We start from the raw sequence: 25,217 nt of genomic DNA on the forward strand, positions 1-25,217 counted from the left end.
GATGTGGCCCTTGAGGCTAAAGTGATCAGGGGGTATGGAGAGAAGGCAGGTACGGGATGCTGAATTGGATGATCAGCCATGATCATATTGAATGGCGGTGCAGGCTCGAAGGGCCGAATAGCCTACTCCTGCACCTATTTTCTATGTTTCTATGTTTCTATCCTACACACAAGAGCAATCTACAATTTACAAAAGCCAATTAACTTGCAAACCTGTATGTTTTTGGAGTGTGCAAGGAGACCAGAGCACCCAGAGAAAGCCCATGTGGTCATTGGTAGAACATACAAACTCTGTACAGACCGCCCCCATCAATCCCAGGTCCCTGGCATTGTAAGGCAGCAACTCTTCCACTGCGCCACTCTGCCGTCCTTCTCACTTTAAACCTATTCCTCTGGTTCTTGTTTCATTCTGGTTTATGTTTCATATCCTATCTCCAACTTGCATTGGGTTGCTGATTTTACAATGTGGCTACCAAAATAAGTTAACCATTTACAATGAATGACACATCTGCATTTTCATCGGAAAACAAACAGCGCAATCAGCTAAAATGTGCCTTGACACATGAAACCAAGTTATTATGGGAATATTTTAAGCTTAATGTTATTCATCAGTGCAGCACAAAATCTATATGCCATTTATAAATACAAGACAAGCAATAAACGGAATAATGTGAGATTAAACCATATCCCAATCAATAATATATGTGTACACACAATGAGGGCAACTTACACTGGTGCTTCTCCATATCTTCCAGTAGCAGAAACAAGATCATTCATTTCAGCAGTTTGTAGCTATGTGCTGGATTTCAGAATATTTGTCTACAAAGCACAACAGACCTGATGAAGCTTCCTCAAATTACAGTTTGTAGTCTATCCATTGGCTTGAAAAATGATAATTAGAAGCGGTTTCCAGCCAGTTACAGATTAAAGATACAGTTATATAACAGGTGCCAGTTGAAATCCTTCGAGAATGATGTGGTTACCAAATCTAATTTGTACTACTGGTTTTGTATTACCTCCTGGTCAAAGGGAGAAAAACACACTGTGCATGCAAGCAAGAAAGCGTTTACAGAGCACTACTAAATGCTGGTTATGATTTAGCATTAGTAAGGGTCAATGGGACAGCAAAGTTACTGATTGAGTTTCTGAGACATTTAAAACTGAGAACTTGCAGCCTTCTCCCATTACTGCTAGGGATGCTCCTTAATTTCTGCCTGCATTTCCATCCCACGCTCCTGATAGTTGGCCATCTCCTGCAACGAGGGGTGAAGAGAGAGTTAGGTTTAGCTCTTAGGGTTAAAGAAATCAAGGGACTGGGGAAAAGCAGGAACAGGGTACTGATTTTAGATGATCAGCCTACTCCTGCACCTATTTTTCTATGTTTCTATGTTTCTACAACACTGAGGTCCTCCGTAACTGGTTCTTGCCGATCTAGTTTACAGCAGGTCATAGAGTCATACTGCATATAAACAGGCCCTTCAGTCCAACTTGCCCACACCGACCAACATGTCCCATCTGCACTAGTCCTAGTTACCTGCGTTTGGCCAATATCCCTCTAAACCTATCCATGTACATGAGTTTCATGAATAGAATACTAGTCTAGACTAGAATTAATAGTCACTCTGGAAGTCAAACTCTCTTTCCTTATCCTGACTGTACCCAATTGGCTTGGAGAAATAATTTTTCTTGCCCAGTGATCATTAATGTTTCCGATAACTGGAGCACATTGGAGGGTTGAGATTACAGGACATGATAGGATATTTTGATTTAGCTCTACGTACAAATTGAAATTATTTAAAGATGTTTTCTTTCCTGTTTTGGTGCATTGAATTATGACTAATGACATTATGTCCGCAGATGACCTAATGTCAATGGCACTGCCCAGCTCTTGCAACTATTAAATCACCAAAATAAGACTGTAAGTGGTGAGGTATTTCTAAAAGGTACAATTCTTCTAGTGTATCATTCTTCTCTTTTCAGTGCATTAAAGGCGTAGCAACAATGTGGGAGATTTTCTGTGTCATTAGCATTGTGTGCAAGTAATCTCCTTCCCCTTTTGTACCTTTAGTCATTCAACCAGCCTTCTCTTTTGTCCGTCTTCCTTTGATTGACCTGTTGGTCTTGTTTGTGTATGTTGGAGAGGGAGAGAGATTCCACTATGCAGCAGCTGGGAATTCCCTGCGTTTACACTGCTAATCCACCCTCGGTAACTTAGACTGAGATGTGAGGTGTAACATTTGCTAGGATCACCTGTTCATGGTGATAGAGAGGAGTTATGGACCCCAATGAGTCTACAGGGTTTAAAGACAAATTTCAGCAACTTTGAAAGTACTATAACTAAAGGTAAATAATTGTTCTCATTTCTAATCGCTTTTGCAGAGTCCAAACATAGGAGAATTATTAGACACCTTGCAGTTGCAGTTGCTCACCTGCAACTGTCCAAAGGGAATCTCTGAAGCAGGTAAGGCTTTCCCAGGGACATGTCACTGTAAGTATGCACATGGGGGAGGAATAACAACAGCACAGTATGGAGTGAAGAATCGTTTAATATTTTATTGTGGGGTGGAAAAGAGAGGGGGCTGGAATCTATACTGAGCTCCATTTTGTCTTTTATTGCCTCTGGAGCTTGCGTGTCAGCCTGCAGAGATGGGAACACCAGAGGTGCCTTAGGTTAGGATCTGCTGCAGGTTCTACTGAAGTTACTACTTATTACAATAGCTGCTAGAGCAAGAGAGCAAGAGAGGGAAAGCCTCCTGAGTGTTCCCCCAATGGTTAGCCATGATCCCATGAATCATGCTTGCTATTGCTGCACACTTGGACGCTGACCTGGGATGTTTTGGAACCTGTCACCCAAATATTATCTGCAGCGTTCACTGGCAAGCAGATACATTTCACTGATTTCTCACGTTTTCAGAAATTCACACCAATGCCATCTAAATCATTGTCTCCGGGTTTTGGCCCGAAACGTTGCCTATTTCCTTCGCTCCATAGATGCTGCTGCACTCGCTGAGTTTCTCCAACATTTTTGTGTACCCCCCATCTAAATCATTCCTCTCCCCTGAAAGTCTTTAACGTGGTGCCTACCAGTAAGTAAATGGTGTGGGTATTTAATTGCTGTGGATTGGGGAAGAGGATCATGGTTCTAGGATGCAGAGAATGTACTGCACAGAAGGAGGCCATTTTTCCCATACAGTACATCTGGTAGAGGTGGTGTTTCACCACACCAGAGACCCAGCTTCATCCTCACCTTGGGTGCAGTCTGTGTGGAATATTCTCTGGATGCTCTGGTCTCCTCCCACATCCGAAAGACGTGCAGGTCTGCAGGTTAATTGGCCTATATAAAATTGCCCCTAGTGCACAGGGAGAGGATGTGAAAGTGGAATAATATAGGACTAGTGTGAATGATCAATGTGGATTGCATCTTTCTTGCAATCAAAAATATTTCTACTATATTATCTTATAGGTTGGTCTTCCTGTACTTACATACTTATTTCTTCAACTGCCATACTCACATTAGCCACTTCCTTTAGTATCAAATAAAACAGAAAACTGCATTCAACGGCACTCAGCCTGTACTCACTGGTGGAGTTTAGGAGGACCTCATTAAAACTTACAGAATAGTGAAAGGCCTGGATAGCGTGGATGTGGATGTGGAGAGGATGTTTCCATGAGTGGGAGAGTCTAGGGCTAAAGGTTACACTCAGAATAAAATAACATAACTTTAGAAAGGAGATGAAGGGATTTCTTTAGTCAGAAGGGGGTAAATTTGTGGAATTCATTGTCACAGATACTGTAGCTGTGGAGGCTACGTCATTGAGTATTTTTAAGACAGAGATTGACAGATTCTTGATTAGTATGGGGGTCAAGGGTTATGGGGAAAAGACAGGAGAATGGGGTTGAGAGGGAAAGATAGATCAGCCATGATTGAATGGAAGTGTAGACTTGATAAACCAAATGGCCTAATTCTGCTCTTGTGGCTTATGAAATTATGGATATACTCAGAATGGTTCTGATCAAAGTTTATTGAACTCAAGTCAAGTCAAGTCAAGAGAGTTTATTGTCATGTGTCCCAGATAGGACAATGACATTCTTGCTTGCTGCAGCACAACAGAGTATTGTAAGCATAAATACAGAACAGTTCAGTGTGTCTATACAGCATAGACCATATATATATACACACATAAATAAACAGATAAAGTGCAATAGGCTGTTATAGTTCAGAGTTTGTTTGATGGTGAGTTTAATAGCCTGATGGCTGTGTGGAAGCAGCTGTTCCTGAACCTGGATGTACCAGATTTCAGACTCCTGTACCTTCTGCCTGATGGCAGCGGAGAGATGAGTGTGTGGCCAGGATGGTGTGGGTCCTTGATGATGTTGGCAGCCTTTTTAAGGCAGCGACTGCGATAGATCCCTTCGATTGTGGGGAGGTCAGAGCCGATGATGGTCTGGGCTGGAACATAACTGAAACATAAACTCTGTTTCTCTCTCCAGAGAAGCTTCCTGACCTGCTGAGTGTTTCCAGAACTCGACATTTTTATTTCAGATTCCTAGCATCTGCAGTGTTTTCTTTTAGTATGATTCCAGGTGGCAACAAGTTCATTCCCCAATCAGTCAAAGACAAAAATATTTTTCTTGAATTTCCTATTGAATGTGATAATGATGTTTAAATTGTCATCACTATCAGCCGTGAGTAGTTGGTTTGGCTTAGTGGGAAGTACGCACTTCTGAGTCCGAAGTGTTCAATTTTCCATTCCACACTCTTGATTAAAAAACCAAGGATGAGAAAGCAGAGTAATTGAAAAAGGGGAGACACAAGGAACTGCAGATGCTGGAATCTTGAGAGCAACACAAAGTGCTGGAGTAACTCAATGGGTCAGTCAGCATCTGGGGAGGGAAGGGACAGCTCACAATTCAGGTCAGGACTTTCTCCAGACTGAGTCAAGAGTGTGCAATTGTCATATGTACTGACAATTGGAACATTGACATTCTTATTGGCAGCAGTATAACAGGCCTATAAACACAATACACATGGATCATATATAATTTAAACATTTTTTAAAAAATGAACAAATCCAAGAAGAATCCTGACCCAAAACATCGCCTGTCCATTCACTACACCGATGCTGCCTGAATTTTTGGCTTCCTCCAGCACTTTGTGTGTTGCATAATTCAAAAGATGCTGCGCCATCTGAAGAGCTTCTCCTCAAATGAAATGTTAAACTGACGCCCTGTCCGGCTGATGTTGTGAAAAGTGCCACGCTTATATTAAGACCACAAGAACCGTTTTATCCATGTCCTCCAAAGATGCTACTGCCAGACCCACTGAGTTGCTCCAGTGGGACCTTGTCGAAGGCTTTGTGCTTTGCTTTTGTAAACCAGCATCTGCAGTTCCTTGTTTCTCTGGAGTTCTTCCTGGTATCTTGGCCAATATTTATCTCTTAGTCAATAATAACATAAATTATATGGTGATTGCCCCACATTGCTTTTGTGGATCTTGCTGTGCCCAAACTGACTATAGCAGTCATGGTGGTGCAGCGGTAGAGTTGCTGCCTTATAGCGAAAGCAACACCAGAGACTACAGTTCAACCCTGACTACGGGTGCTGTTCTGTACGGAGTTTGTACGTTCTCCCCGTGACCGTGTGGGTTTTCTCCAAGATCTTCGGTTTCCTCCCACACTCCAAAGACGTACAGGTATGTAGGCAAATTGGCATGATAAATATAAAAATTGTCCCTAGCGGGTGTAGGATAGTGTTAATGTGTGGGGATCGCTGGTTGGAGTGGACCCAGTGGGCCGAAGAGCCTGTTTCTGTGCTGTATCTTTAAACTAAACTAAACTAATATTGTCCAACTGTGTTCTATTTCAACTAATAAATCATCATCCCAGAAGCCAAATGGTGCTTGGTTGTGAAAAGAGTTTCATTAATTGACTCTCTTCAAATGCTGGCACCTTACAGACTGAATTAGACGCCATGTGGTCTGTGTCTAATTTAGCATAAGCAAACTCCTGAAGTGAATGCTATGTTACATGGCTTCAGTGCGCTGGAGACAGGTCTGGATCTGACAGAGAAATGATGCTGGCCCACTGCCAGAGCCATTTCAAATTTACCATAAAATGGCAAAAAAGCTGTAAGTTTAGATGATCACTCAACTAACTGTAATGCAACTCCTTGTAAATTCATCAAACTGCTGGTGCTTTGCCTTTTAGTAAATGACATTAGATTGACTTCAGGAGTTATGGCTTTTTTGATTTATAGCTTGTAATATTTCGAGTGCACGTTTGATCCAATAAGTGGGACGTGGATCAAGCATTTACAGTGCACAGGATAAACCTCAAAACTTTTGGTAAACTTTAATCATTCTCCAGTGTTTATGAAAATGCTTTGCACTTGTTACTGAACCACCACACAATTACAATTTCAAGTAACTCCTGCATTTCCACCCCTTCCTTCACCCCCCCCCCCCCCCCCCCCCCCCCACCCTCCCCACCCTAGTTGTCCTATTGGTTCCATTAGTCTCATCCCTCTTGTTATCAGTCCTTGCCCAGTCATCACTGAGCTATTATGGGATCTACCTTTCTTGAGGTAATCTGTAGCCAGCCTTGATTTGTTGTGGCCTTTTATTTCCAATTTATTCCCCTCCCCTCCCCCCACTATTTTTAGTCTGAAGAAGGGTTACGACCCAAAATGTCATCTATTGTTTTTCTCCAGAGATGCTGCCTGAGCCACTGAGTTACTCCAGTATTTTGTGTCTATCTTCGGTATAAACCAGCATCTGCCGTTCCTTCCTATGCAACACCGATGGACCATGTGTCCTTCCCTTTCCACTGCATGATTTGCATGGTGTGACTTCCAGAAACTGTGGACTGATTTCAGCAAATCTACAATTCATCACTAAACTCTAATTAGCACCTTTTCATCAATGTCACTGATAATACCTCCTCAAATCTGGTCTCATTTACAAGACATTGGATCCAGGCTGATATTTTCTTTTCAGATCCATCTAAGATCCTCGTCATTCTGCAAGCTGTTGCTTGCAGTGTCATAACTGTAAACTTTAAAGAAATTAGTTCCTTCTCCTCTGGTCCAATTGCATGCTGGTGAAATCCAAGAGTCTGAACAGTGGCAACTTTAGTATGTACAACACAATGTGCTCGAGTAACTCAGCAGGCCAGGCGGCATTTGCAGAGCGAATGTATAGGCACTAATATTGAGTTTTAAAAAAAATATTGAAGTTTTAAAAGGTATTATGTTATATATGTAGTGTTTTTACAGACCCCTTATGTGCTGCAAATAAGAATTTCATTGTTCCATTTCGAGTACATATGGACCATTAAACACCCTTGAACCATGATATTTGGAAAGCAGTGACAGGATCGGTCAAAGTCAGCATGGATTTATGAAGGGAAAATCATGCTTGACTAATCTTCTGGAGTATTGTGTGCAATTTTGGTCTCCTAATTTGAGGTAGGACATCATTGCTATTGAGGGAGTGCAGCGTAGGTTCACCACGTTAATACCCGGGATGGCGGGACTGACATATGATGAAATAATGGGTCGACTGGCCTTGTATTCACTGGAATTTAGAAGGATGAGAGGGTTTCTTGTAGAAACATATAACATTCTTAAAGGATTGGACAGGCTAGATGCAGGAAAAAAATTCCCGATGTTGGGGGAGTCCAGAACCAGTGGTTACAGTTTAACAATTAAGGGCCTGTTCCACGAGCATGCGATTCCATGCGGCAAGCGCGACCTGAAGCGCCTGTCCCACGAGCATGCAACTCCATGCGGCAAGCACGACCTAACGTGGTTGCTTGAGCCGTACGGTTCGCAGGGCCGGTCCCACTTCAATCACCGGAGCCGTATGGAGTTGTGTGGAGCTGGTCCCGACATCGCGCGGGGCTCCGAAAAACTGACCGCGTTCAAAAATTTCACGCGACAACGGTGTGCTGACCCGCAGCCGCGTCGACGCCGTACGCACCGCCTCGACGCCGTACGCACCGCCTCGACGCCGTACGCACCGCCTCGACGCCGTACGCACCGCCTCGACGCCGTACGCACCGCCTCGACGCCGTACGTCACGCGCGAACTTCCCGAGGAAAATTTTCTTCGCCCAGACAGTTGTGAATCTGTGAAATTATCTGCCACAGAAGGCAGTGGGGGACAATTCACTGGATGTTTTCAAGAGAGAGTAATGCCCCTGTCCCACTTAGGAAACCTGAACGGAAACCTATGGAGACTTTGCGCCCCACCCAAGGTTTCCGTGCGGTTCGGAGGTTGCAGGTGTTTGCCGGAGGTTGCAGGTAGTAGAGGCAGGTAGGGAGATTGACAAAAACCTCCGGAACTGCACGGAAACCTTGGGTGGGGCGCAAAGTCTCCAGAGGTTTCCGTTCAGGTTTCCTAAGTGGCGCAGGGGCATTAGATTTAGGTCTTAGGACTAAAGGAATTAAGGGACATTGGGGAAAATGCAGGAACGGGGTACTGATTTTAGATGATCAGCCATGATCATATTGAATGGCGGTGCTGGCACCTATTTTTCTATGTTTCTATTTCAGGTCAGGTCTGAAGAAGGGTCCTAACCGGAAATGTCACCTATCCATTCCCTCCAGAGATGCTGACTGATCCGCTAAGTTCCTCTTGTACTTTGTGGTTTACTCAAGATTCCTGAATCTGCGGTTCACCGTGTCTCGTTTTACTTAAAAAAAAATAAGATTGGTAGCAGAATCATGGGGGAGACGGGAAAAATTGATTTCACACAGGGAACAGTAATGATCTGGAAAGCACAGATCTGGAACGGATGGTGGAACAAGATTCAATAATAACGTTAAAGAGAAAATTGGGTCAATAATTCAAGAGGAAAGATTTGAGAGAAGGGAAGTGGAATTTAGTACATTGCGGAGAAACTTCCACGAGTATCGTGTAATCGAGAACCAGAGGCCAAAGGTTTAAGGTGAAGGGGAATCTGAGAGGTAGCCTTTTCACGCAAAGGTGGTGGGAGGAGGAGGTAGTTGAGGCAGGGACTAATCACAACATTTAAGAAGCAATTAGACAGCCACGTACATAGGAAAGGTTTAGAGGGATATGGGCCAAACGCAGGTACGTGAGACTAGTGTAGATGGAACATGCTGGCCAATGTGGGCAAGTTGGGCCGAAGGGCCAGTTTCAATGATGTACGACACGCCGAATGGATTCGATGCGCGCTGAGGTGCCGGCAACATTAGTGGCGACAAGTTAACATCAGTAGGCAGCGGTGTTTTTATATCAGCTGCTGGTAATTCGAGTTGCCTCCATGTATTAAAATCTCCAGGTCTGCACATCAGGTTGTAGAACATAAACCCGTGTGCGCCAGAGCACGGCACTCCTCGCTTTGTGGAGATCAGCCACGGTTGAGGATGGGAGGTTTCAGCCCGGGTGGAACTGATTGCATATGACTTCAGACTTTAAGCCAGCAACAAACATTGACTTGTTGTTCACTGCACAAGCATTCTCTGACTCACTCAGTCTGAAGGGCTCCGATCCGAAAGGTCGCCTATCATATACTCCAGAGATGCTGCCTGAGCCGCTGGGTTACTCCGGCACTTTGTGTTCCACACATCATTCCAGCATCTGCGGTTCCTTGTGTCAACTGCGACTGCAGCTCCATGTTTAAGAGAATGCAAATCAATCTTTGTCAATGATATTCCTTGATTTCCCTCAGCTGCTAACTCATAAAAAGGTGGAGTTCTTTACAGTCCCGATAATCGTCCGTAACTGATTTGCCTTTCCCTAATAAAATTCAATTCTCCTCCCATTTCCCATCATTTATCCCGTTCAGAGCAGTTCTTCATTTTAATTAATCGTCCTTATTCAATTTCAACAAGCCTATTGATCAGTAACTTAGAATAAACATAGTTTAACAACATGCTCTGGCCCCTGGAATGACGGCCCTGGCATCGAGGAGCGTTCCGCAACGCACGTGTTCTCCATCCATCATGCGACTAATGTTGGTCAAGATAACAGCGAGCCCGAGATAGCTGCAGATCTTAAACCAGCTCGGGTTACCTCCCATCACACCGAGGGGCGAGCTGCTACCGGCAATGAAAGGCTAATGACCCTGTGGTTAATGGTCATTTGAAAAAAAAAATGCAGTTTTCGTGAATCTTGGATCCCGATTTTAAACACTGCCCTTCTTATTATTCACAGCTCTCCCACGGTATCTCTCAAGACAAGAGAGTCATACGTATTTTATTGCCATATGATTAGAAACGGAACAATTAAATTCTTAGTTGCAGCAGCACAAAATATATCTAAAGATAGTACTTTGCAAACGCCATAACAAATAACGAAAAAAAGTCCAGTTTGTAAAAAAACCCCCCGATAATAGTGCCAAAGACACAAGCGACCCCCCTCCTCCCCTTCCACCCTAGTCTATATAATTCTGAAGAACGGCCTCGACCCGAAAGGTCACCCATTCCTTCTCTCCAGAGATGCTGCCTGTCCCGCTGAGTTACTCCAGCATTTTGGGCCCACATCTGCAGTTCTTTCCTACACACTATGTAATTCGGAGTTTATTTGGAATTTGCAGTGTTTATAGCCATGGTTGTTGGGAAAAGCTGCCGCTGAACCCGGACGTTGCAGGTTTCCGGCTCCTATACTTTCTTCCTGACGACAGGAGTGAAATGAAAGCGTGGCTAAGGTGCTATGTTTCGATTAATGAACGGCATTTTGCCACATTTCTTTCTTTAATCTGAACCCTTTTGATTCAGGATCAGGACCTAGGTTCAGAATTATTTTGCAGATTGTTAGAGTCATTTAAAAAAAATTAAGACCACATTTTCAGATGTTATTGTGAGATTTCCCTTTAGTTACCAAAAACAGGCATGAAAATACTTGGGATCCATTTGAGCTCTCATAAAATAATTCAAAAATAGCCACATATATTTTATTTACATTTTGGGCATAACGTGAAAAAAGTAATTAAACAGGAGAACCACTGACGCTCACGTTTACTCAGGCTTTAGTGGGCCTTAGCTTCATCATAACGTGTTGCCAGTATCTTCTAGGATCAAAAGACGTTTGAAGTATGAATGAATTGGCGGTGTTGACTACCCTAACTAATATTTAAAGTACAATACCGACACAGCCGTATCGTGCGGCAGGGTTACTTCAAACGTATGTCTAAAATACTAACAGGTTAATGCCAAACTCAGACTTTTCATGACCGTGGACATACCACACCGTTGTGCTGAGTGCGCCTATTATTCTTCATTACTTTTGAGTCACGGCAAGATTGTTCTCACGTCGGAATCTAATCTCCCGATTTGATATTTTGTCTTGTTTATATGATAAAAGCAGACTTCAAATCGAGGTCAAATGGTTCTTGTGGAGGAAGGAACAGCAGATGTCGGTTTATATCGAAGATATGAACAGAATATTGGAGTAACTCAGCGGGCCAGGCAGCATCTCTGGCGAAAAGGAGTAGGCGACGTTTCGGGTCGGAACCCTTCTTAACACTCGGAAGAGTCTTGCCCAGCGATGTTGCCTGACCCGCTGAGTTACTCCATCATTGTGTGTCTATCTTCGTCGATTATCGTTCTTATCGATTTATCGGCGGAAATTACAAATAAAGACGTATAACTTCATTTTCATTCCAATGAAATCCCCGATCCAAACTGCCCGTTGCTCTTGCGCGGGTTTTGCGCCATCAATGTTACCAGAGACTTCGGTGCCTCTGGTTTTCAAATCATTTGCAGTAATCTTACACAAAATGTCTCCAAATGTGGCCACTCAAAAACAAAACAAAGCCACTCAAAATAAAACGATAATCCACATAGTTCACGCAGTTTAATCCCGGTTCTCTGTAAATTACAAACAGCCAGTTTAGAGCGATATGTGTGTGTACCAAACGCGGGCAGGTGGGACTAGTGGGGCATCTTGGCCTGTTTCCATGTTGTATGACGATGACTTTGAGAAACACGACCATAAACAGTACCAGAGTATATTGCAAGACATGGTGCTGCATATTAGAATTTTAATGTGAATAACTAAAACAAATATTTAATGAATAGAAAGGATCTGCCGATGAGGGTTTAAACCGAAGATAGACACGAAATGCTGAAGTAACTCAACGGGACAGGCAGCATCTCTGGAGAGACGTCTGAAGAAGGGTCTCGACCCGAAACGTTACCCATTCCTTCTCTCCAGAAATGCTACCTGTCCCGCTGAGTTACTCCAGTATTTTGTGTCTATCAAATATTTAATGACAGTGATAATTGTACATTGTGATGTATTTTTCACAAATTTAGTGCATATATGCAAAGTGCTAACTTTGGTAGAAAATAACAAATTCCTACATGTATTATGTAGCCTTTTGTCTCTTCGATCCCAAGTTCTTAAACTGTCAATCACACCTTGGCCTCGCCATTAGTTTGAGTAGAGCGGCCTCTAACGGCGCAATCCTGCCACTGAAGACCAACTCTTGTGGTTCGCTAAAAATCGTGGATATTAAATCTTCCTATAGGAAAACGTTTGCAAAGTCAAGGGGACGGTTCTACTGACCGTTGGATTTGGTCCGAAACAGTTAAGGTGGAAACTGATGACTTCGCCCTGTATACTTGATACAGACAAGAGTACTTAAATGAAAACATTACCATTTGTAAAGAAAAATATAGCATTTACATTTGTATGCAAAAGGCCTGTGCTCATTTGATAGGTTTTATATCCTATTTTCTTTGAATATTGTTAATGATGTGACTAACTGAAAATAGTGTTGAATTCAAAGGAAAAGCACACTCAGAAATCAAGTTGATCAGAAATCAAGAATCGATGTGTTTACCAAAGAATAGAATGTAATAATATCTTCCTTTACAGAAAATAAATTAACTTGCAATTTTCCTTTACAGAAAACGAAACAATTCGTGCAATAAACAAAAGGCTTAGGTTTTTTTTATATGTAGATTTATTCATTTGGACGCAATGCTAAGTATTTTGTTTCCAGTTGTGTTTTGTTATTTTCCCTTTATCACAAGGGGCCAAATACTCACATGTTTCAGAGGAATAGTTGCGGGTATCGGGAATATGAATTTTTAAAGGGAAAATAGCTGTTTACATTTATGAAGCAATATATTAATTAAGCTTAGTAAATTGTGTATATTTACACCATTTAGTAAGCTAAATTAGTAAAATTAGTTGGACAATACAAAACCAGTTAATCTAAATCGCAGAAATATCTCATATTATACATTAGATTTTATTAGGGAAATAGATAGATACTATTCACTGTTTTTTCTTAGGCGATTGGCGGAAACAATCCCTTTGCTGGAATTCAGTATTTTATCGTATATGAGTTTATCACAATATTGTTGATCAATTAGTGTCCAGAAAAAAAGCCTGTCGTCGAATAGGCTATAACATTTCTGTGAAATTTAGATTTCACTTCTAGATGAACGTCGGTCTGGGCCGGTTAAATTAAGTAGAGCAGGATATTTAAAAATAATCAAATTCTAAATGTTGGAAATAAGACTGTAAGGTATTACATGATTTATTTAAAGAAATATAAATGCCACGAAAGAAACGGAAATGGGCCTACGCTTTGCAGATTTTGCTTGGAATGTATCTGTTCCTCGTAGTAACTTAAATAATAAAACTCTTCCCGTTTACCTGCAGAACTCTTGTGGGACAATTTGTTTCAAATTAGCTCGTAAACTCCAGCTCGAAATGCTGCAGGCTGTCCGAAGCTTGGCAATGTAATCTGCACTGAAAATGTCAGTGGGGAAAGATCAAAGCATTCTTCATTTGCAAATTGCACCCAGGGTAGCCGTTTTGCGAGCAGCACTAATAAATCGGAGCTCAAGTGAGAGGGTCAGTTGTTACACCTGCAAATCGACTTCAAGGTCCATTCGAGCATTTGTGGTAACTTCACGTCCTTTCTAATCAGAGGGATAACTTCACGCCCGTTCTAGTCACTTGGGTATCTTTATTATAACCTATGTCAACGCACCTCCACAATCCTTTCAATACCTTGACACATCTACCCACACTCCTGGCTAACATATGTCACTTAATTAGTTTCACAGGATCTAATCTCTTGATTGTTTGATGGAGCTTGTTGTGCATCTACATAGCATCACATGTAACGCTCTGTGCGGGTATGTCGTTACATTTCTGCATTAAAACGGCGAACAAATGTAGGCCACAAAGATTTTCGGTTCAAATCTTCCCCCTCTTTGCTCCACGCTCAACTTTAGTCAATGTGGTATTTCCACTACCCAATACGGTCATAGCAGGCCTGGAGATATGTGAAGGCTTCAATCTCTCGTGGGTGAAAATGAAACTAACGGAAATGGCCGCAGTAATACCTCCGTCAAACATAAGAAATGTCGAGTAATGAAACCTCGAGAAATAGAGGAAACACATGTTTTAGTTTAATCCCGATTTTATTTCTGGGGGAAGTATTTTATTTGAAAGTAAACGCGCTGACATTGCTCTTTTTCCTCCGCACTCTTTAGATGTACTTTGCGTTTACTTTCTGGGACAAAAGTTTGGGTTCGTTATTTGGGATCGGTTTACAAAAAAAGGAGTTCTGTTCCTCAACGTATCAAGTCCTCGGTCATGCTTCCAGCTTTTAAGTCAAATCCCGGGGGTAAAAAGGCGAATTCCTTCGGTATTTACTGTTTAGTCATGGCCCTGAGTTAAACAGTAGCAAACCGAAGGGCACCAGGTCTTTCATGTTCCCAAGTGTTGTTCGGTCATTATTGGTTGGAAATCATTCAGGTCAGAGCTTTTGCTTTAAAGCGACCAATGTTTCCCATGCGCCGCGAGACTTCGGAAAGTTTTTTTTAATAGATGCATTCCCTCTGCATCTTTACACCGTTGTTTGGTGTGCAACCCGCATCAAACTCAACTCGTGTGAAATGCAGGTAGAATGTCAACATAACCCAGCCGGTCATGCGGCCTGGCAACAAGTTCATTATAAAGGCTTGTTTTATCTGTTCCCCTACAACCGGGAAAACGAGTATTATTGATAAGATCGTGGTCCTTCCACATTCTGTGCTAAGCGAAGCGCGCTCAACGTAGTAACAGAAATTTCTGACACACTGTGAGGCCAGGCCAAGAATTTTATTGGAAAAATAAATTTCGATATGAAATATGAAGCGTTTATATAAATTCCACGAATGCGTTTTCTCTCCCCGCCCCCCAAATTTAAAAATGACCCACATTTGAATCGAGACTAGGCACAAAATACTGGAGTAACTCAGCGGGTCAGGCAGCATCTCTGGAGAGCAGGAATGCGAGACGTTTTGGGTCGGGACCCTTCTTCAGACTGAATCGGGACTGTATGATAGTAAATAGTAACTATTTTTCAGTTCTTGGTTATTTGATTCCGACGACTTTGCTGTGTTGGAGCATGTTCCTGCAATGTTATTGATACATTAAGAAAATATAAATAACAATGTTGCAGGTAAGGCGCACTTCCACCCTCAATACAGTGGTCCTGTTCGTAGAAATCACATAATTTAACAGCATAACGTTTGTACTGAATTGTCAAAATGCAGCCACACATAAAGGCTTGGTCTACAACCAGAAGCTAATGCATGCACAGTATTATTTATTTTCTATTATTTCATAGAATTCATCAGTAAATTAATTATTGATATTCACCTTTTAATCGATACCATAATGCACGGGGTTTTGTTGTTGTTGCATAATCAGCCAGAGTAGATGTTTAGAAAAATCCTAAATTATGATCTCAAAATGGCCATCTTTTTTTCCCTTCGAAGTTTTCTGGAGTTTAGTCCAAATAATGATAACAAACCAAGTATTCAGAAGTATCATTTATTGTATTTTGACATCTTTATTTTGTTAAGGGTAAATTATTTTTAGAATCTTCAAATTTTCCAGTATTTTTCTTTTCGGGATTATTCTGTGCAGCTGTGCCCCTATCTATTACAACGTTTATTCAACGTCGAAAATGATCCTGGAGGTTTTTATTTGAATTATGTTGGCCGAGGCAGTCGTTACTGTAAGTTATCCGTAATTCATGACTCGTTTTTTTTTTAAAGAAACAATGGCATCGTTAAACAAATTTCATCACATGCTATTTAAAAATGTTAAATGCAGGCTAACTCAAATAAAACATCTGCACACTTTCTGACTGTTGATAAAGAACGAACGAGCCACATTCGCGTGTTTGTTTATGATGCAGCTTTATAATGGCTCAGGGAGGGAAACGTGGATTTATTTTCCGTGAAACGATTGCTCGCCACCCTATTCATTCCAGCCAATTAACAAAATTGCATGCCATCTGATATTTGTTGAAATGAGGCTTTCGTTTAAAATTTGAATTTGAGATAATTAAAACCACGACATCAAATGAGCCACATTTCCAAACCTCTAGAAGTCTTGTCGTATTTGTGATGTGAAAAAAATGATCGGCATGGATAGAGAAAACGCAACCATTATATTCGTCATAAATCTATTCCCGATTTGCACTTGTATTTGAATACGATTACATTTACTTTTTTCAGTTCGAATCTAAATCTGTTCCCTTCTCTTCTCGTGTTCAGTTTGAGCCTGCCTTCAGGAATTAGGATTTGGCTTCGAAAGTTAAGATACAATGCATTGTGGCATGGATTTGATCCCTGATGTAACAGTTTTTTAATGAAAATATTGACTTTTTTGGGTTCCCTTGCACCTTTACATGGAGTTCGTCCATTGTAAACCACTGCATTTATACATTGTTCACCCTAAAAGAAATGAATTGATTATTGATTGTTTTAATATCTTACTAGTTTATCGTAAATAATGCGATGGAAAATAGACCAAAGGTCGATCATTTCCAAAATCCAATTTCAGAGATCTGGGTTTCAAAGAATATTGCTCGAACACACGGACGTCCCCTCCAGCGTGCCCAAGCCGAGAAGATCCCCAAGCCGACTGACTGCTCCAATACGCACTGTCCGTCCGAGAATAGGTGCGGATTCTACAAGAGATCCTTTACCGTACGACATCCTGGGAATCTTATCCCAATGAAAACATTTTTTTTTCCAGAGACTGAAATGTTCTGAAATGACTGAAACTCGAGCACGATCATTTTCTTCAAGTTTTCCATATTCCAAGTTTCAAACCTCAGTGTGAAATCCTCAGCGTATCACTGTCTTGATCTAAAATATAAGTATGAAGTTCAACCTTAAATGCTTCTATATCAGTGATTGAAATGTTCCCTTGTGACTGATGAGTTGGGGCAGCTAATGTAAATAAGACTTAAACAGTGACCGAGTTAACCATTTATGAAAAGAAAACTTACGGATATTTATATTTCTGAAACTAATGTACACATTATGACTATAAATTAAAATCCTTTTTTGTTTCTTACTGAACTGCATGAATCTGCTTTTTGCTCTTCATAATACTGCTGATATCTCCTGTGAACACAATTCCTAATAAACCTTGCTGCTGGTCTCGATTTAAAAGCACAGCACAGTAGTGGTCTCACGTCTCTTGTTGATCACTACAGTATATGTATATGTATATATATATATATGTGTCCCCTCTATATTTGAATAGATATTCAGTAGAAACCAGGGCAATGGAATTGATTCTCTCCCAGCCTGTCGGAAGCAGCCTGCACCCAATCAGCGTCCGTCTGCCGATGGGCCATCCAATCGGCTAGCTCGTCCCCTTTGACCCCCGTGCTGATATAAACAAGCAGGTAATTGACGATCCGCCCGCCCGCCCGCGTTTCCCTTAAAGCACCAGAGACAGTGTCGGACCCAACCTTCTGTGAACAGGCTGACTATCATCCCACGCTGCATTCACCACGCAAAGTGCAGCACAAGCAACTTTCAGGTGAAAGTTTTCTTTGATTTGGACGATGTAAGCGAGATGATTCTCGCCCATGCGGATGTGAACATTATCTGCAAGAGTTGCTCAAGTTTACTTAAAGATTTTCAAGATAGTGAAACCCCGCTGAAACGACCTTTAGAATCACTGTAAGATGATCGCAAGCATCGATGTAACCTGTGAAATAACGTGATTTTTGACACTTGGTAGTTTATATTAAATCAGTAATGTAATTTGGCGACTGTGGTTTTCTGTACTTCAACACAGCGTGAAGTTGCTCTAAGTGTGTAACTGTTGCTCACACTTTCCTCGCCAGGTTAGAATTACAAGTTTAAAAAGAAAAGAATGTTGTCCCTTTTAAAAAGAAAATGTAGCATAGAAATCGAGAGATGTTTTGATTGCGTTGAGTGTATCTTGATGGCTACTCAGATGACGACTAACAATTGACCAGTCTACATGCTATCGTTACCTGGGTGGAATCTGCCAAGTGCATCTTGCTCTATTGATAATGTATCTTAATTATGTTTCCCAACAGTGACGCCATCTCAGGTTACGAATCTCGCCAGTTGTGCATTGATCCGTAAAGGAGAGGGAGTAGGGGAAACAAAGGACAATTTCAACCCTGCTTTTAACGTCCAAGTTAATCAAAGATCGAAATGCAAACTACTGGCCAGCAGGGGTTGGAGGTGGAAATAGACGTGGAGAGTTTGGAAGTGGAAGATGAAGATTTGCTCGATTCGCCCGAGGTCGTGTCAGGCCAGAGGGAAGATGGGTCGGCCGAGACCAGCAAGAAACACATGGGGGCCAACATAGAGCCGAGGAAACTGAGCCGTACCCCGAAATGTGCCCGCTGTAGAAATCATGGGGTGGTGTCCTGCCTGAAGGGCCACAAGCGATTCTGTCGATGGAGGGACTGTCAGTGCGCCAACTGTCTTCTGGTCGTGGAGAGGCAGAGGGTGATGGCAGCTCAGGTGGCGCTCCGGAGGCAGCAGGCTACTGAGGTGAGCTGGGACCCGCGAGGTGCTTGTGTTACGAGGACGGGACGGACGATCATACCCGGAGAGTGCTTGCGTGATAGAAACTCAACTGATCTAGGCGTTTCCAGTCGGTCAATTTCCATTTTATTTCCACGTTTACTTAATACTTGTGATATAACTTGTCTGCCCACGTTTATGTTTCGTGGAAGATTTGATTTGAATTTGTATGTGGTCCAGTTGACATCGATCTATAGGAACGAACTACAAGAGGCAGATCGCGTTAGAGTGAAGGCGTTTGGTTTCCTGGTGCTTGATTTGAACATTACATGCTTGATTTTATAACTAGTACATTATATGAAAATTATCACCCAGTGCACCTTCACATTGTTAAATCCATGCGGGTAGTTGACTAATGATTATGGTTTTTTTTTTAAATCGAGTCATAGAGTTGATCGGCGTAAACATTAGCCCTATCACAGTTCAGTCGCTAAGTTTCTGCAACTCCATAAAATATCTAGAAGCCGAGTTAAATGAAGCTGCCAACAATCCCTCAACCATGTTATGTAACTTCAAGCATTCCGCCAGTCCAGACAAATCGGTTGCAATGTTTCGATTGCAATTTGTGATCACACCATTGAGAGATCCCACTAACATGGGATCACAATAACCAACGTCTCTCAATCCACCTGTACATTTACATTGCCAAATCTGTTCTTTTCACGACCTCTTTTTTTATTTGAAGGATAAGAAAGGATTGTTGAGCAAACACAACCTGGCAGAACGCAGGGCCGTATACCAGAGGCACCTGAGAACACCGAGCCTGCTGGCTAAGAGCATTTTAGAAGGTGAGCGCAACAGTTCGGTGAACAGCCGTAAAAATGAAAGTGTTTTTATCCAGGAAGTGTAGATTGCGGGTGAGCGAAAGAGATGGGTGAATGGGTTGAAGAGGTTGATCAATAGTATTGTTCTGATAAGAGAGGGACTTATTCGAAAAACTACACGAGCATGTTTGTACTTTATATTCGATCGAAGGTAATGTGGGCTGCTGCATTTTTATGCGTTGCTTTAGATATTGTTTAATTGGTGAATGAATGTGACAAAAGTAGAAAGCTGATTTGTATTAATGTGTTCCGCGCTTGTGTGACGTTTGTAGTTTCACGACAATTGGTGGAAATATAGGAGTCGGATTAGGTAACTTCAACAATAATTCGAGCACGGAATTATTGGTGTAGTTGATCCCAAAAACGGGGACATCTTTGTTCATTCGGAAACTACCATCATTTGAATGTTTCCAATTGTCATACCTTTTTTTATCAAAGGGTGACAGTATACGAGGTCAACAGCTGGAGAGCGAGGCTAGGGTGCCCACTCAGTATTAACATTGACAAAGCCAGCAAGTGACACCAATTCGATCAAACTGAGATGGGTACACAAGAAACTGCAAATGCTGGCTTACACAATAGACACAAAGTACTGGAGTAACTTGGTGGCCCAGGCAGCATCTCTGGAGAACATGGAGAGGTGACTTTTCGTTTTGGGACCCGGGTAATGGTTTAAGCAAGTAGGGAAATAGACGACCTAAACCTCAATATAAACCAGCAATTTGGAATTACTACACGTGATAATATCCAATGTATTTATGAAAGCCGAGAACAGTGTAGCTCCCTTTGCAGCCTCGTGTCCAATGTACTTGCTGAAACTAGCCACTGATTGCATCTGATAATAGTTTATTTTTATTTTTTTGCTGGATCATCTAATTGTTGAGAAAGCGGCTAAATTCTTGGTACGGATGGCTGCATTTTAATTCACATCCTCACACAATATTAACAGGACATGAATCCAGAGTGCAGTACCTTCAGCTGACGTGACCAGAAGAACCGTCGCGTTGCCGTGTTCTTATGATTGACATTTGACAGGAAAGGGAGGGTGGAAAGGAAGCGCGATTTAAACTTTCCAGTTCTAACTGTTGGAGACTGCATTTAATACCGAGACAATAAATAAGAAACGGATTGTCACACTGGATATCACCTGTCATCCGGTCAACATTCGGCAAAGCAGAATCTATCTTCTCCTTTCTAAATAGCACCATCTGTGCCTAACTTGGCCGGGGCGGGTGGAGGAACGAATGGACATATTAAGCCCGAAAGTTGGGCTTCATTTTGCATCCACTGTTTAGTTTGTTACATGAGAAAAGGAAAACTTCATTTTGTGTGTGTGTGTGTGAATATGTAAAGGATTAGCTAACGGTCGGCATAGAATCGTGGTATTATTTTCGCGAGCATTTCTAAACGTAGTTTCCAGCGACCGTTTGACGAAGTAACTAGCAGTGCCGGTAATACACAACGCACTACCTCTGAGGCAGGGTGTCCAACAGCGGAGGTAATGTTCACTGAAAACATTTATTATAAACGTGGAAAGAACATACAAGGAAGGGTCCAAGGGTCACTCGGCCGAATAACGCTAGGCTACAGATAGACACAAAAAGCTGGAGTAACTCAACGGAACAGGCAGCTTCCCCGGAGAGAAGGAATGGACAACGCTTGGCTATGGCAGCTTTCGGCCTCGTGAGAGTTATTAATATTGACCTCGGTCAAAAAAGCTGAAACAGGGCAGGTGACATATTTTAACTAACTTTAAAATCTCCAGTATTGCACTGCACCTCATACGGACATGGTTCCGTGTATCACAGGGAGACAAGACCACTGGAGATTTTAAAAATTATTATTGGGTCTTGTGCTAATATTTCTAATAACATAACAAATATAAGTAATGTATGCAAAAGCAAGCCCATTACGACAGCCCGTTGTTCGAACACGTACGGCAGCTGTCAAATGCACCACGCTCCTTCCACCAGCAAGCACCCTGCTGAAACGCCTCCACAGTCTGGAAGCGGTTTAATTGTTGGTTTACAGATACAGCATGACAACAGGGACTTCGGCCCACGGAGTCCACGCCTTCTATCGACCACCCCGTTCACATTAGTTCTGTTAGTCCACTTTCGCATCCACTCCTTGCACATTAGGGATATTTTTTACAGGGGTCAATTATAAACCGCCACTTGTTGGGAATTGGGAGGAAATCGGAGCACCCGGTAGGAACCCACGCAGTTACACGGAGAAACAGCAAACTCCACACCGACAGCACCCGAGGTCAGGATCGAACCCGCGTCTCTGGCGCTGCTCGACCAGCAGATAAATTATGGAAGCACAAATGATTTCAGTAAGAGGAAATTGAAAGAAAAAGTCTATAATTGTAGTTCGGTTGGTTTTGACGTAAATTACACGTGCTGGTCCTAATTCGGGGTATACGCCGAAGTGCTTGGCCAGGGAGTTAGGTTGTCCCCATCATTTAGGAGAGTGATCTCTTAGTTCAGTCTACATGCGGCTACCATGTAGAAGATTCATAGTTGGAACGCGCCTCGACCCACAACAATACGATCTGGGATTGTCAAATGCGGGTCTATCCTTTAGGTTGCACCGAACACAATTATTGAACTCCCGACTCAAAACATCACCCATCCTATTTCTACGGAGTTGCTGCCTGACCCCGCTGAGTTACTCCATCACTGTGTCTATATTTGGTATCAACTGGCATCCGCAGTCCCTTGTTCATTTATTGATCTACTTTCTACAAAATGATGTTCTCCCTTTCTCCCACATCAATTATCTCCAACTACTCACTTTGTTTTCTGATTACTCCTGTGTTCTAGGCTATCGGCCAGTCGCACATGACCCATACATGAGAGGGAGCTCGCCCTTACCCCCTCCCGTTAGTGACCGGATGCGAAAGAGGCGCGCTTTTGCTGACAAGGAGTTGGAGAGCATCATGATGGAAAGAGAGTACAAGGAGAGGGAGATGATTGAGGCTGCCCAAGCCGCCGCCGCTTTTTTCCTTCCCAGCGGCATGGTCCACGCAGCCGAGTATAATTCCTGCAAATCCAACTACACGGCCCCGCAGATTGATCGAGCTGCCAAAGAACCCCCCCAGCACTGCAATTTTATCCCCTCCTGCCTCGATCGAACGATGCAGTATTCGGGGTCGGACAGAGCAGTGGAACTCATATCTTCCAACGTAAGCGTGGCCACCACCTATCGCCAGTACCCGCTGGCCCCGAGGCTGATGGTCTGGCCAAAGTGTGGAGGCATCAACGACGCCCTCTTATACCAACAGTATCTCCTGAATGCCAGTGGTACCCTCCAGAGTCTCAAACCCGCAGCTGTTTGGGATCCTAAAGGAAGTTCGGTGCTGGAAAGTCATATGGCCAACGATGGCCAAGATTTGCCAAAAAGACAAACGCGGGAGATGCAACATGCGCCGGGCGAACTGCGAGAGGTGACCTCGCTTCTCCAGCCAGCGTTGGAGATGCCCTGCTCGGCCTTCTCTCCGCCAAAGAAAGGCCCCTCGAACCTTTCCGAAGGCAGCCTGTCACCTCCGCTGCAGCCACCGGGCAACCAGGCCAGCATAGAAAACTCCCAGCCACTATTTCCAGTGAAGCTGAACTCGGGCCAAGCCTTCCTGACACAGCAGCCCAGCGGTCAACCGGTGCACTGTGACAAACCTGCTTCTGAGCTGAAAGCTTTCATCAGTAAAGATATCCTCGAAGAGGCGGCCAGGAAGTACAGAGAACAAGCTATGAAAGAAAACCAGACATATAAAAATTCCACCGAGAAGTATATGAACGGTTTGATGGTTTCTAAGCAAGTGGGGACAAAAATATCACCTTCCGAGTCGCTCTCGTTTTCTGTTGAATCGATCCTTAAACGGCCCTCGCCGTCTCTAACTCGTACTTATCAATGAACACCCTATTCCAAACTGTACTGCTTAGAATTAAAATAGCTTTCAGTTACATTTCGAGACCAAAACTGCCTTCTATGTAAATGTGCTTGTGATGTATTTGTTTTGATCATTGTTCTGTAGTACAGAATTCAGCATGATCCGTGTATCTTTCTTGTTGCGAGAGTATATTTAAAGATATCTTGAGGTTTGTTTTTGAGAATTACAAAATATCAAACTTTTCTGCACTGAAAAGCAAATGCATAGCTAAAATAAAAAAAAGATATTTTGGAACTAGAGACTTAAAATATTATTCTCACTGGATACAGTAAAATAATGCGTTAGAAAATAGAGTTGCTGGTAAAAAATGCTGCTGGAATTCTAAAACAAAAACAAAAAATGCGGAAACATACAGCAGGTCAGGCGGCATCTGTGGGAAGAGAAACAGAAAATGCTGGAAATACTCAGCAGGTCAGGTGGCATCTGTGGGGCGAGGACCGGGTTAACTTTTCAGGTCGAAAATCCTTCGTCAGAACTGAGAAGGAGACAACGGAAGCCCCATAAGCTGCGGGGAGCATTAGTCGAGTAAAACAAGGCTGACCATGGGGGCATGGTGTAGACAATTGGAGACAATTATTTGGTCAATGAGTAAATGGGAGCAGTTAGAGAGTGATAACAGAGGCAAAGGAATGTAAGAGTTGCATAGTGCAGAGCAGGAGGAGCAAGACCAAGCCAGGCTGGGCATGTCCTCTGTGTATAGCAAGAAAAAACCAAGCTAAGCCAAAATCACAGAAGAATTCCTGATTCAGTCTGAGAAATCGTCTTATCTGAATTTGTAGAGTTTGACATTGAGCCCAGAATCCTCCAAGGTGCTTAGCCAGAGGGTGAGGTGTTGTTCATCAAGCTTGCATTGGGCCTTACTCTAAGAGTACAATAGGCCACCTACCGATAGGTCAGAGTGGAAGTGACTGAATGAGTTAAAGTGTAAGGCTCTTGCAGATTGAACACAGGTATTTTTCCAAGTGGTTACACAATTTGTGTTTGTTTTCCCCAATAGAGAGGAGAGCACATGTTGTACACAGAATGTAATAGAGTAGGTTGGTAGAAGTGCAAGTTCACTGTTTTACCTGCATAGACTTTCTGGGTCACTGGTTGGGGGAAGAGAAGAGGTGAGAGGACAAGTGTTACATTGCTCATAGTTGCACGGGAAGGTGCTGTAAGAAGGGAATGGTTGGTGGGAGTGGAGGAATGGATTAAGGAGTCACAAAGGGAATGGGCAACATTAAATGCTCAAGAAGAGGAGATGAGAAGGTCTATCTGATGGTGACATTTTATTGAAGGTGGCTAAAATTGTGGTGTATACAGAAACTGGTGAGATAGAAGGAGGACCAGGAAAGCTATGTGCTTGTTATGCCCTAGAGGAGAGGGGGTGAGAGCAAAGGTGTGTGCAATCAATGAGATCTGGATACGGAGTTTGGTAATAACAGTGGAGGGAAAGTGATGATTTAAGATGGATGACATTTCAGAGGCACCTGGATTTATAGTCTCATCGTGGGATAAAGTAAGATGAAGATGGAGGAACTGTGAGAATGGAATAAAGTTGCAAGATGAAAGGTGGAGAGAGCTGTGGGAATCATTAAGCTTGTAATGC

At 42.6% G+C, this 25,217-nt stretch overlaps 1 protein-coding gene across 2 annotated transcripts; it reads left to right on the forward strand.

Moving 5' to 3' along the window:
* Nucleotides 1–16,626: 16,626 nt before the first annotated feature.
* Nucleotides 16,627–23,865, forward strand: dmrt2 (doublesex and mab-3 related transcription factor 2). 2 transcript variants are annotated; one of them, XM_033017795.1, is made up of 4 exons: nt 16,627–16,947; nt 18,352–18,817; nt 19,536–19,638; nt 22,503–23,865. In XM_033017795.1, the coding sequence occupies exons 2-4, from the start codon at nt 18,473–18,475 to the stop codon at nt 23,588–23,590; spliced, it is 1,536 nt and encodes a 511-aa protein (XP_032873686.1). In that variant the 5' UTR covers nt 16,627–16,947; nt 18,352–18,472; the 3' UTR covers nt 23,591–23,865. The 2 variants fall into 2 exon arrangements, with proteins under 2 accessions (XP_032873686.1, XP_032873685.1); XM_033017794.1 differs by lacking the exon at nt 16,627–16,947 and adding an exon at nt 17,683–17,822.
* Nucleotides 23,866–25,217: the final 1,352 nt, after the last annotated feature.

This window comes from Amblyraja radiata, chromosome 3, assembly GCF_010909765.2.
Source record: "Amblyraja radiata isolate CabotCenter1 chromosome 3, sAmbRad1.1.pri, whole genome shotgun sequence".
NCBI lineage: Eukaryota > Metazoa > Chordata > Chondrichthyes > Rajiformes > Rajidae > Amblyraja > Amblyraja radiata.

Coding starts and splice junctions, on each gene's coding strand:
- dmrt2 (XM_033017795.1), top strand. CDS start 18,473: ATGCAAACTACTGGCCAGCAGGGGTTGGAGGTGGAAATAGACGTGGAG. Junction 18,818..19,535: donor GGAGGCAGCAGGCTACTGAG/GTGAGCTGGGAC, acceptor TTTTATTTGAAG/GATAAGAAAGGATTGTTGAG. Junction 19,639..22,502: donor GGCTAAGAGCATTTTAGAAG/GTGAGCGCAACA, acceptor CCTGTGTTCTAG/GCTATCGGCCAGTCGCACAT.